General features: G+C 37.1%; 1 protein-coding gene across 2 annotated transcripts; it reads right to left on the bottom strand.

Moving 5' to 3' along the window:
* Positions 1–70: 70 nt before the first annotated feature.
* LOC110443057 (zinc phosphodiesterase ELAC protein 1-like) lies at positions 71–13,273 on the bottom strand. 2 transcript variants are annotated; one of them, XM_021487027.1, is made up of 9 exons: positions 12,898–13,273; positions 11,375–11,493; positions 10,253–10,447; positions 8,916–9,016; positions 8,363–8,458; positions 4,252–4,351; positions 2,897–3,077; positions 1,996–2,090; positions 71–1,053 (listed from the first exon to the last, which is right to left on the bottom strand). In XM_021487027.1, exons 1-9 carry the CDS (start codon positions 12,980–12,982, stop codon positions 931–933), a joined length of 1,095 nt encoding a protein of 364 aa, XP_021342702.1. In that variant the 5' UTR covers positions 12,983–13,273; the 3' UTR covers positions 71–930. The 2 variants fall into 2 exon arrangements, with proteins under 2 accessions (XP_021342702.1, XP_021342703.1); XM_021487028.1 differs by having other exon boundaries at positions 8,916–9,013.
* Between the last annotated feature and the right edge of the window lie 688 nt (positions 13,274–13,961).

The following is a 13,961-nucleotide window of genomic DNA, read 5'->3' as shown; positions in this document are numbered from 1 at the left end:
TGGAGGAACATTTTATGAACATAAATGTTCTAAGCGAGTATCCAAAATGAAGGCAACAAAGAAACACAAATTCTGTTTTCATCGTTTTAATACAACGGTGTAAAAAAAGAAATTCTAACAAAATATTTAACACATAAATGTAGAATTCATGTTCCCCTCTGTGACTTGTTTGCAATACAAGTCAAATGCATATTTTCATTCATTTGAAAAGTTACTGCCACAAATTCAGCTAAAAAAAAAATGTTACCACTGCACTTTGACAAAAGGAAACATTTTGTGATGATCCTAAGTATTATGTAAGGATGATTATTTGCAAACAATGATATCAATATATGAATAATAGTCTGCAACAAGAACGTTGAGTCAAACCACAAACAAAAATCTCCATTTTCGCATAATCAATAGTTGCAAAGACATCAATACCAATCAAATATGAATTTTGTTGTAGCCTATTGTTAACAGAAAGGCTATTCTAGATAAAATTTACCATCAAGAAGTGCCAAATGAAGGAAAATCATCGAAGTGGCCTGTGATGTTTCTTCATGTCCCTGTGAACAATGTAGTAGTTTTCTCTTTGTCTGCGTAGATATTATCCTATAAAAGAGCTCACAGTTGGTTGCACCATTCCATCATGAAGTTTATTGTAGTTTAGATGTTGCTGTTTTCAAGTTAATGGCAGTTACATACTTATATCTCAACGTCACATACACAAGTTCTTTGGACACTGCAGTATTTCCCAGGTCAGGGAGCGGCTACACTTGTCACATTGACAGACACTGTTTGCTGATCATGGTTTCTATCGCACATGAGCAAATGAAAGAAAGCATCAACGATAGGCCATATATTTCTTCTTATACAAGCCAGCACAATGCCTGGGTTAGAAATCCTGATATATTGGTCCCATGAAGTTAGACTAAATAGCCTGGTATGCTAGGACTTTGCTGACTTCATTGGGATGTTAAGTGACATGAAGTCATCCGCCACCACTACTTGGTCTTCTCGTAGAATTTCCATAGCCTCGAGACGCAACTTCTTTACCGTCTCATCTCCCTCCTGTAGAAATACAATGTTACTGATATTATCACAATCCGACTTATAACTGATATTTCCAATTTATAAATGATAACATTTCATATCATCTAATAACAATCCAAAGATGGTTATTGTGTCGCCTGCGAAAAGCTGGTGACACATAGGTGTTGCTTTGTCGGTGTCGGCGTCGTCCGTGCAGAGGTTTTCGTGCAATAACTTGAATTTACTTGGGCCGATCAAACTCAAACTTCATGCATTGCTTCCTTATCAAAAGTGCTTGCTTGGGATTGCTTTTCAGGTCCAAAGGTCAAGGTCACTGTTACTATAAATAGAAAATCTGTTTTCGTGTGATAACTTGAGTTTCCTTGGGCCGATCAAACTCAAACTTCATGCAGTGCTAAGCATACTTGCATTTTCAAATGTTATTGACAACACTAGCTGTTTAACATCATAATCCACAAGTTTATTCATTTATTTATGGGAAACCATCCGACAAATCATACAAATTAAACTTGGAATTGAGACAATGAGTATCCATAGCAAGTTCCTTAAAACTCAGAGTATTCTTCCCAGAATAACAGATTATATAACAAAATGATGCCATCCAAAAACATAATCTATGATTATTGCTTACTTTTAACATTATTTCTTGAAATGAAAAGTGTATCTATTTCTTCGTAATCTCCCAGCTTCCTGCGCAGGCGACACATCCACTTCCGTGGAATTCTTGTTTAAACAAGTGACTGCTTCTAAGTTATTTCACATTGCACAAGTTCTATCAGTCAATCAAAGTTATGAGTTTAATTTGTATTTGAAATTTGAGATCACAGCATTGTGCAAAATATTGTCTAAATGCTCAAACAATATTAGAAATTACTGCTATTACAAAGAAGAAAACATGGCTGGATTCTGTATGAGAAATGGATTTGTCTGGTGAAATATGCGATTAGGGAGTTCGCTTACCTTAATTTCAGCTGCCAGTGGTTTATATCGCTGACTGAAGTGAGTAAGGACCAGCTGTTTAACTTTCAGCTCCGAGGCAAGTTTAGCTGCCATATCTACAAAATAATTAATCTTAAATAGATGATCCTTGTATTATTATTCTCAAAATGGAGTACCAAGGTAAACCGTTGATTGAAATTATCATTAAAAAAGAAAATTACACGAATATGATCACCACAAGCAGAGCATTATATGCCTGCAACAAATTTGTGGAATTCATGTAATTCAGGAAGGGCAATGCATGTCTGTGCAAAGTAGAAACATACATGTATGTAGTTTACTCTGTGGCTTGTCTTTTTCCAGTGGGACTAGGTGCATTCACAAACTTCACACTACCAGAAAATGTTACACCAATTAAGGGGAAATTCTAAGTTAAAAAGGGTCATAGCTATCAAAAAATTGATGGGTCATCATTCTGTAAAATTGATGCAACATCCTTATTTTATGATAAGTAAATCTTCATATGATATCTGATATGCATACAAAATTTCATTTTAATTTGGTTGAAAACCTAAGGACTTGTTGTGTTCACAAATTTTAACGGACGAACAGACAGATGGACAGGGTGATAGCATAAATAAAGCAGTTTTAAAGATATTAGAGGTGGTTATTCAGTTTGAAGACAAACCAGTTAGACTATCGGAGCTAGAGTTATAACCAGGATATAAAATTTAATGAATTTTTTTCTAGTTTTAGTAACTTTTACTTTGTAACCAACCACCACCCCACCACTAAAAAAATACAATAGGGATATTTCTTCATTGATGGTCATCACACATTCAAAGCAATCGGAGGATGAATTGCCATTCAGAAACAACAATAACAAGAAAGCCATGAAAACATTTGTCACGTTTTTACATACTTGGTGTGGAGTGACCTTTCTCAATTGCACTGTCCTTAAGTTCGTTCTCGAGTGTTGCCTCGTGTACCAAGACATCAGCATCGTGACCCAATTTGTAGAGCTCCGATGAATCACACGAGTCTCCCATGATGATGACTTTACGACCAGGTCTCGGAGGACCCATGGCTTCTTCAGGTTTTATCTGATAACAAGTAAGAATTTAATACATTTAACATCATGTTTTATACTGTTATGACCAAACAAACAATATAACGCTTCTGAGATTTCTAGAAGAATACTATAAATTTCACTGATCATTTATTAACTAGTTTGAAATACAAATCAGTCTTTCTCTTCATATGGTATCTATCTATACTTGATACAGTAGCAAAATAGATTTACAAAATTTTTCCATCATTTCACTCTTAAGCATGTCTACAAATAATCAAGAAAACTTCATATATCTATACCAAAATAATCTAAAGGAAATTAGATCCTTGCATTGCTAGTATTTATTTATGCCAGGGTAGGTTACTTCAATAGAACATATCAATAAACAGGAGTAAAGAAAGTTCTACTTTTATCTTAATTTTTATGGAATTTATTCAGTCAGCTTTCGTGTACAAAATGAGTCATTATCGATGTTGACATTGTACACTATTTTCACTTGTACTTTTCAAATGCAGTCTTCATGAGATTTGTGTTTTTCTGTTATGACTCAGTGAGAATAGTAAATTGATATCTGAATTGTGACAATCAGCATGGTATTTTACTCAAAAATTGAGATTCAGTAATCAGTGAATTGAAGGGAACCCATCTTTAAGGCTTTTAAAACTCATCAATGAAGACAGGTGTTTAACTGAATGTGTAACTTCATTCCTGTAGAATGATTAAACATACTTTTCTTAAGTACAGATATATATATTTAAAATTATTCAGTATTTTGCATAAAAACTGGAAAGTTCAACTTTTTTGCTCTTTAAGCAAATATTTGTTTATCAGGCATTAATTTAATGGATATGAATCCTTGTTATTATTCTACGGTACCAAACACCTATAAGGTCATATGATGATGGGTGCAAAGGGACCTCCGAAAAAAAACAAGAGAAATAAAAAAGGAAAAGATACAGATCCCAAGTGCCGCCATGAGGGTAACAGATCAATTTTGGTTTCTTCAATATCCCCTTAGTAGAAGGCACAGAAGGAAACCCTGGATTCTGCAGGGGGTGCCCATTTTAGTGGCCCACTTACCCACAGGTGTCCCGTTTAAGGTACATTGACATTACATGTCACCAAAGTTACTTTTTTCCATGAGCCTCCTATTCTGCTTGAATAGGGAGTGCAAGAAACAAGTCTAATAAATACACAGCACTTACTATTTCCCCTGAAGGAAGAGTAACAGAAAATCCCTGTTTCAGTTTTCCGTACTCTGGGCCAGACTTGAGTCCTCGTGCCTTCAGCTTTTGTGGGTCCAGTCTGGAAAACATATACAGAAACATTTAAGTGATGTTAACTCAGCACTTTTACATATATGTATAGTGAACATACTTAAATATAAAGACCTCTTCCTAGTATAAAATCTTATATGTCCAATACATTTGTGACAAGATTTAGAGACTTTCCCTTGGCTAAGGACAAAGTTTTGTGTAAATAATTGGTTGAGTCTATGAAACAAGAGGCCCAGAGGGCCTGTATCGCTCACCTGGATACCTAAGCAATCATGGCAAACTATTCTCCAAATGAGATCAAGGGAATATGCCAGACCCCAAGGCCAATCCTTGTAGCATAGCTATATTAGATTTTTCATGCCCAGCAATTTTATGTATGGTTATGGGGTGGGGATCTCAACTGTTTCCAAGCTTTGACTCAGAATTTAGGTCCCTAGAGTTGTGTCCAGACCCCAGGATCGATTCTAATATCTTGACTGCATTTGTCTCTTTTTGCCAAGCATTTGTATATATAGTTTTGGGGTGGGGATCTCAACCGTTTCAAAGTTATGACCCAGGGGCCAAGTCTGCAAGGGTGGGGCAGACCCTGGGATCAATTCTAATATCATGACTGCATTCGTCTCTTTATGCCCAACAATTGTATATATAGTTTTGGGGTGGGGATATTAACCATTTCAAAGTTATGACCCAGGGGTTAAGTCTCCAAGGGTGGGGCAGTCCCCAAGGCCAACCTGGAAGCATATGTGCAATCATCTCTTTATACTCAGCAATTGTATATATACGGTTATAGGGTGGGGCTCTCAACTGTTTCCAAGCTGTGACTAAGAAACTAGGTCCCTAGGGGTTCGGTCAGACCCCAGGGTCTATTCTGATATCATGATTGCATTCGTCTCTTTATGCCCAGCATTTGTATATATAGTTTTGGGGTGGGGATCTCAACCGTTTTAAAGTTATGGCCCAGGGACTATGTCTCCAAGGGTGGGGCCAGACCCTAGGGACATCCTGGAAGCAAATGTGCATTCTTCTCTTTATACTCAGCAATTGTATATATGGTTATATGGTGGGGATCTCAACCATTTCCAAGTAATACATTTTATTGGCCCCACCCCTTAGCCCGGGGGGTCAGCCCCACCATTTGTACAATTTTGAATCCCTGCCTCCCATGAATACTTCCGACCAAATATGATCAATATCCATGGCATAGTTCTGCAGAAGAAGTCATTTATAGCAATATAACCAAATTGCCCCCTTTTGGCCCCGCCCCTCAGCCCCCTGGGGGGTCAGCCCAACCGTTTGTACAATTTTGAATCTCCACCACCTAGAGATGCTTCCAGTCAAATAAGGTTGATATCCATCACTTAGTTCCAGAGAAGAAGTCACTTAAAGCAGTATAGCCAAATACCCTTTTTGGCCCTGCCCCTCAGCCCCCTGGGGGGTCAGCCACACCATTTGTACAATTTTAAATCCCTGCCTCCCAGGAATGCTTTTGATCAAATATGATTGATATCCAGTGCACAGTTCTACAGAAGAAGTCGTTTGTAGCAATATAGCCAAATTGCCCCCTTTTGGCCCCGCCCCTTAGCCCCCTGGGGAGTCAGCCCCACCATTTGTACAATTTTTAATCACCACCACCTAGGGATGCTTCCAGTCAAATATGGTTGATATCCACTTCTTAGTTCCAGAGAAGAAGTCGCTTAAAGCAATATGGGCAAATTGACCCCTTTTGGCCCCGCCCCTCAGCCCCCTGGGGGGTCAGCCCCACCATTTGTACAATTTTGAATCCCCACCACCTAGGGATGCTTCCAGTTAAATTGAGTTTAATTCCAACCAGTGGTTAAGAAGAAGAAGTCGTTTAAAGAAATTGTTGACGTACGGACGGACGACGGAAGGACGACGGACGCCACGGTATGGCATAAGCTCACCTTGGTCCTTCGGACCAGGTGAGCTAAAAATACAAACCCATCAATATTCAATTCAATTAAGTTCTGTTTCTATCCAATATGGAATCTATTTAGTTCCTCGACACCAGACTCAAATATCTCTATAATGAAATATTAAACAACAGTTAAATGCAATAATATGTGCAATTCTACCACGTCTGTGATGTAACGACGGTTTTCATTGGTTAAAAAGAGTGCATTATTGAGCGATATACCATGTACGTGCCAATAATCAATGCACGTGAAATAGTGCGCACACATGCTGTTCCAACAACCTCCACGTATTTTATAATGAATTAACATAAATAGCATAACTGTCAGGCGGGATAAAAATATTTGACAGGCCTGCCATTCAAAAGATTACACGAATCTATAGATCAAAAGTATGTGGGTTCGTGCAGTGAAAATGGTTTATTAATTATTGACATTAAAAATGTACAGGTCTGAAGACAAAAGGGTAAATCATTAATTACTTCTGTCTTTACTTGACTGGGTAGTGCCATACATTTCACGATGTGTGCAGGGTGTTTATGTACTGTCAAGCGTTGATTTCATGTTTTGACGAACAATGTCGATAGCGTGCCAATGTTTGATTGATTGAAATAAACATTGTGTCTGACGTCACACGTGTTCAGTTGTTTCTGGTCTGCAAAACGTCGTCTGCTTTCAAAAAATCAAAGTGATGTCGAGTATTCACCTACAGTGTACATACCGTGTGTGAAGAATAATGTTGCAAAAAGTAGCATCGGTCTGAACAGTGGTTGCAAAACACAGCTGTCTGGTGAAGGTGAAGGTCACGTCATGATCAGCCGGTCAGCGTCTTTCCATCACATCATGGCAACCGACTTAATATGCCAACTCATGTCAGGCCTATCGTATGATGTTGTATCACTGGCACTTCCAAGAAAATCCGCTTGATATCGGTACGATGATGATGGTTTCAGAAGTAAACGCAATCTGGGAATCCCAACCCTACGCACTGAGAAATGTTGGCGCGACATTGATCAAGTTAAAACGAGTCAACACGATCATGTGATAAATCTTGCACGCGCAAAAGAACAGCGTCTAATTTGCATATCGAATTATCTAGGTCATGTCGTCTTATAAGACAGCAAAACTTTACAATTAGTTACATTTGACGTGGTAGAATAAAAATAATCAACTTATGTGCGTGCATTATGGTGGAATATATAACTCGGGATTTGAAAATGTTGGAAAAATAATTAACTCAGGCCGTNATATATAACTCGGGATTCGAAAATGTTGGAAAAATAATTAACTCAGACCGAAGCGGTCTTTGTTAATTATTTGTACCAACATTTTCTCACCCTCGTTATATATTCCTACATAATGCACACACATATGTTGATTATTTCTTAAATATACAATGTATATTAGCGATCTATAATTATATACGAGTTTTTTCCCCTCAAAGCTGATGTAGTCTTTTTGTAAAAATATTTACTGTTAGTGCTAACACCACACTTTCTGTGAGATAGAAAAGAAGTTGTTAGGCACTTCATGTTTAGAATGTTGTGGAAATATTCCTTGTCTTTCCACACCTTCATTAAATTTGCTTCATTTCATGGTCAAGATTGCTTGGTGATTTAATGACATCAATCATGTCCTTCTCTCTTTTTCTTCTGTAGCTCAAAGATGGTACAAGTTTCCTTAGTTGGTCCAGATATAATATATTTTATACAGTAAACTAGGTATCAACTTGGATACTCTATTCAATATACAATAACACAACATAAAATACTGTGGGCTATCCAAAGTAGCCCCACCTCTCAGCAAACTTTGATATTACAAATCAGTACATGACATTCATCCCAAGAGGCACTTGGATACAAATAGGACAGTTGTAGGCGACAAAGTATAGGTGACATGTTCCAGACAAATTAACCCGTTTTTAACATTAAAAGGACCAAAATTTGTATACAGTGGAGCAAAAAGAGTATGCAACCCTTTGCCATCAATGAGGTTCCTGCATACAAAATTTGGCAATTGCAGGAGGGGTGCCCTTTAACAGATCTTTTCAGTATTACCAGTGGGGGACGAATAACACTATGGAAAAAGAAAATTTGATTTAAACTTACTTTCCTGGTAATGGTTTTTCCTGAATGATGAAGCCAAAAGAGGGAATCCTGTGCTTCAGCCAAATTGCTGATACTTCCATCTTACCATCTGAGAAACTAAAAAAGAAATGTTCTTATATTTAATACTTTCCTGGCAAGTGATGAGTTCAAATGGCATCATATGATGGTCAATAAAATTAGACATTGACCTGAGAAAGGGATATTGTGTGTACATTTGTGACACAGATATTGTGTGTACATTTGTGACATGTGACCATCGAAACATTGTTTGACAGTCTGGTATTGGCAATTACTCAATTTGACGTTATCTAAAATGGTTGATTTCTTAGTGCTAATTTCTGATGGTAGTGAATCCATTACTCAATCAACACCTACACTGAAAGAGAGTATGGTACTCTCTAACATTTATTCTAAAACTGGTGCCCTCCACTTCATCGTCTATGACAATAAATCCTTGATGTGCCCCAGAGTGCTACCGTTTGTTTGAAGTTATTTTACCACAATAAACCATTTAGGGTGGTGAACATGCCAGTATGCAGTAACATTCACTTACATATGCCAGACTGAGTTGAGGTCTGGCTTTATCGTGTGTCCATCGATCTCATTAGGATGACATTTGGAGCTAGATGATGAATGGTCCACCTTCCATCGCTTCTGAAACATATTCTGCATTTTAGCTTTGTACCAGTCTAAGTGAAATTCTTAATTGTGTAAGTCTTAAACATAAATGTACTAGTATCAGTCTTAAAAATCCACTTACCAGTAAGTTGAACTTGTGTGAATCAAATTTGCTATATAAGTCAACATATGATTTGGTCCCTGTATTTTTCTGTCTTCATACTCCAAGACAACTTAAACTCATTTGTCTAATCAATTTCAACTTGAGCAAATTCTACTATATCTTTATTCAAATATGCACATGCATCTGAAAAAGTTCTTTGAAAAAGTAGATAGAGATATTTTCCTTCAAAGTAGACTAACTATGTCTGTATTTAGAAATACATATTGAAACCATTATCTGAACACCACATTTGGGCACCACATTATCATAAGATATCACAGTATTTTACCATGTACTATGTGACATACCATCAGATAGCATACCTATGAAAAATTCCAAGAAAAACTTTATTATGGACTCAATGTTTTTAAAATCACTCAACTTTAGAGAAACGTTTTTCATCACTTTTTAGAAATAACTTTTTTTCAACTTGCCTTATTGATTTTCTAAAAAAATCCAGCTGACCAGGTATCATATGAAACATTATTAGCAGTAAGATATACAATTCTATCCATTTAAAAAAAAAGTGATATTGTTCACTTAATGAGAAATTCACTTTGATATCAGGAGGCCACACTCTTCATTTATTCAATCTTGAATTCACTTTTCTCAGGAATGCTCAATACCAAGCTCTGTACAAATCTTTTCACATAAATACAAGGAGTACTCTTTTAAAGATTTGCCCTATTTATCCAACTGCAGCCGACCCTCTACCCCAAAGGAGGTCTACATCCTTTGATTATAAGAAAATGACCTCTCTTGCCCCGGGAAAGCTCTATAATCAATTTAAGTCAAAATTCTTTCTGGAGTAGAATTGGTCATGTTAATGACAATTCCATGGTATAAAACAGATGATGTGCCAGGATGTGAACTCACTTGGTATTTGGGCCAGGTATCTGTTAAAAATGTGATAAATGGAAAATATGATGGTTTCTAACTGAATACCAGTTATATATTTCTTATATCAATATACTGCAAAATCATTAAATATTGATATTCAATGACACTCATGAAATAAATATAACATTCAATGGAAAACTACTGGGTAAAATAGGAATATGGTATTACTAGTCAGCAGATATCAGTTATACTTCTGTAGAATGACTTACATTCCAGTCGTCTGGGTATTGATGAGGTAAACATTCCAGTTCATGGACAGTGTAGCTGAACCCCAGGAGTGACCGTGACAGCTCCAGACTGACCCTCAGGAATTTCCGGAGGCCTACTGGGCCATACACCTCCACAGGGTCTGTCCTTTGGTTGTTCTGGCTGATGGTGCACATCAAACCCGGCAGTCCAAACATCTACATGATGACAGAGGTGAAACCATTGGGAGGATTGTGAAAACAACAACCCATTATATAACCCGATACAAATGTATGTTTATCATTGAAGCTGTTGGAAATAAGCAGATGATACAACAAAAAAGCTTTTTTTTTTTTTTCATTTTTCCTGTAGAGCAATTGCAAGCAACATATTCCGTCTTTGCGTATTGCAGAGTTATCTTCTCTTGTGAGCAGGTATTGATTGTAACGTCATTGGTTTGTGTGAAAAAATTACGTCATTTTCTCAAAAATTGATGACGTTACTCTCACAAACAAATGACGTAACAATCAATACCTGCTCACAAGAGAAGATAACTCTGCAATTCGCAAAGACGGAATATATACTTTATCAAGTGTGAAAAGAGCATCAGAAAAGGTCTAGCCAATGAAAGGACATACAGCAGGCAATGCCTTTTTGCCACTTCAAACCTTTCGTTGAAGTTTTTCTGCTCATAATTGCAATAATTGTACTTCTGTAAATGTGTCACTATACATGTAGGATAAACAATACAAACATCACGATATAAAATGTAAAACTGTAAACCATGTATATTTTAGCTATAATGCTTCTTAGTTGAAAGGTTGTGTCAATATGGTGGTTTATAAATCAAAAAGTCAATTATAGAATTCTATGTACTATAACATAAGAGAACGCTGATCAGCTATTTTTTATTTTATATGATTATGCCGACTGCAACAGTCCTCGTCAAAAGTATCTCGCTGTGATAAACCTCTAACGTTGTTGTGAGGAATACCTTGCAGTGATATACACAAATGAACAACTTAGAAATTCCTCTTCAGTTATTTCAGCATCTAACAGTGCATGTCTTAATGTGGTCACCAAGCCATTGAACAATGGTGACAGAAAATGTAGGATTTGATTCAAACATTTCTGTTGGGACTTACATGGTCTCCATGGAGATGAGTGATGAAAATTTTAGCAACTTTTCCTGGTTTTACATTACTTTTCATGACCTGTACTTGTGATCCTTCTCCACAGTCAAAAAGCCATACACCAGCCTCCTCTGAAACACCATTAGGTATACACAACAATTGGAAGGGGCGATATGATATGTTTACAAGGTATCAATAATACTAGTTAATCATAATTCTTAATGCTACATGTAGACATACTTATATGTCCATGTACAGACAACAATACTGCCTGACCTTGGTACATGTACATCCAGTTTATGATAAAATCACTGAAAATGTTAACAATTATGTAATATACTATCAACACATGTACAAGTCCTCTCAAAAATTCTGATAAGAACTTCATAACATTCAAATCATAAAGGAACTGCTGAGGTAGAACCCTAACCATGCTGTAAAGATATTGGATCTCAATAAAAATAGGGTTAAGAGACATCAGTGTTTTTTTAACTAAATTTTACAACAGCCTGTTCCTTTAAGAAATGGGAAAATATTGCATTATTTTTATTGAAATTGGTAATATATTCCTCATTTTTTGTCATTTTTGAAAAATCAGGCACTTTTTAGCTAAAGGAAACAGCCTGTATTTGGCTCTAAAAGTGAGCGAAAAACATCACTGACCACACAATTGACTTCTGGAGATAGAATTAGTCTGTGTTGTATACAGGTAATCCCTGTGATAGGGGAGGGTATATACTTACCTAGTCTGTGTGGTATACAGGTAATCCCTGTGATAGGGGAGGGTATATAATTATCTAGTCTATGTGGTATATAGGTAATCCCTGTGATAGGGGAGGGTACACACTTACCTAGTCTGTGTGGTATACAGGTAATCCCTGTGATAGGGGAGGGTATATACTTACCTAGTCTGTGTGGTATACCGGTAATCCCTGTGATAAGGGAGGGTATATACTTATCTAGTCTGTGTGGTATACAGGTAATCCCTGTGATAAGGGAGGGTATATACTTATCTAGTCTGTGTGGTAAACAGGTAATCCCTGTGATAGGGGAGGGTACACACTTACCTAGTCTGTGTGGTATCCAGGTAATCCCTGTGATAGGGGAGGGTACACACTTACCTAGTCTGTGTGGTATCCAGGTAATCCCTGTGATAGGGGAGGGTACACACTTACCTAGTCTGTGTGGTATACAGGTAATCCCTATGATAGGGGAGGGTATATACTTACCTAGTCTTGTGTGGTATACAGGTAATCCCAGTGATAGGGGAGGGAATATACTTATCTAGTCTGTGTGGTATACAGGTAATCCCTATGATAGGGGAGGGTATATACTTACCTAGTCTGTGTGGTATACAGGTAGTCCCTGTGATAGGGGAGGGTACAAACTTACCTAGTCTGTGTGGTATACAGGTAATCCCAGTGATAGGGGAGGGTACAAACTTACCTAGTCTGTGTGATATACAGGTAATCCCTGTGATAGGGGAGAGTATATATAGTCTGAATGGCAATGGTAGAGGAAGGGTTCAGACTTACCTAATCGAAGTGCTATACATGACGCTCCTCTGGTAGGCGATGGATATGCAGATCCCGTCCCCAGGAAAGTCAGTTCCATTGCCATATTTGTGTCAATATATTTTGTTACTATTTCGTCATTACCCAATATTGAAAGTGTAAGTAAAACGGCTATGCTGTTATTTCCGACACATATGCAAGTCTTATTCTAGGCTAGATGTGTTGCTGGGCTAGAAAAATATCAGGTTTGATTTTTAACTCAAGTGTTTTGACGACTAGCGTTTCTAGACGAAAATGAAATAAATATCGCACTAGAATAAACACATTATATAAAGGATATTAATTCTTTAGCACGGATTACGGTTGTTTCAGGATCTTGCACATGTGTTTAAAGGGACATAACTCTAATAAGCCTGTAGAATTTGACGCGCGTAACTTTAAGGATACAGACACGTTTCTTTCCGAGAAATAATATTAAGGAATCTGGTCACGTTGCTTTTTCTATTCATAAACAATGCCTTCATAGTCGAATTGATATACAACATGTGCTTAACCTCAATTAAACGTAAATCACTGTATTATGTTTTAATTGGCTGTTCCATAATTAATAATGTCTTTTGTATTATATTTTTAACATGTCTGCTTTGACAACACCCCATCCTGATTGTTCATCGCCTATCATTCATGATCATGGTGCCATGGTTCATTTTTGGTGATTTGTGGAATTAATGTATTTTTTAATATTCTTCCTGCCCACACATACCTCGAATACATCTGTAACTTTCATATATATAAAATAAGTTGGTCAATGTCAAATTTATCTAAACAGACTAAATGTAACCCTACATCTACACATATCACGTGTGTGGTACTGGAACAGAAGGTCAAAGACTTTGATGCAGGAGGGAGAAATATGGCAGAAGTGGACTGGTCAATTGCAGATGACCACTAGCACAGTAATGGGCGGTGACACAGGTTCCAAAATTCTGGCAGCTTGTTACATTCTTCTTTCTTGCTACAAGTCTCTGTTACAAAATTGTAATACTTCACTCAAGTCACCTTCAAAAATATTGTAGGTCTCTGAG

The sequence above is a fragment of the Mizuhopecten yessoensis genome, unplaced genomic scaffold (genome assembly GCF_002113885.1).
Source record: "Mizuhopecten yessoensis strain PY_sf001 unplaced genomic scaffold, ASM211388v2 scaffold716323, whole genome shotgun sequence".
NCBI classification, from domain to species: Eukaryota; Metazoa; Mollusca; class Bivalvia; order Pectinida; family Pectinidae; genus Mizuhopecten; species Mizuhopecten yessoensis.
This window is presented reverse-complemented; position numbering and strand designations above follow the sequence as displayed.

Coding starts and splice junctions, on each gene's coding strand:
- LOC110443057 (XM_021487027.1), bottom strand. CDS start 12,982: ATGGCAATGGAACTGACTTTCCTGGGGACGGGATCTGCATATCCATCG. Junction 9,017..10,252: donor AATACCCAGACGACTGGAAT/GTAAGTCATTCT, acceptor AATATGTTTCAG/AAGCGATGGAAGGTGGACCA. Junction 8,459..8,915: donor CTCAACTCAGTCTGGCATAT/GTAAGTGAATGT, acceptor TTTCTTTTTTAG/TTTCTCAGATGGTAAGATGG.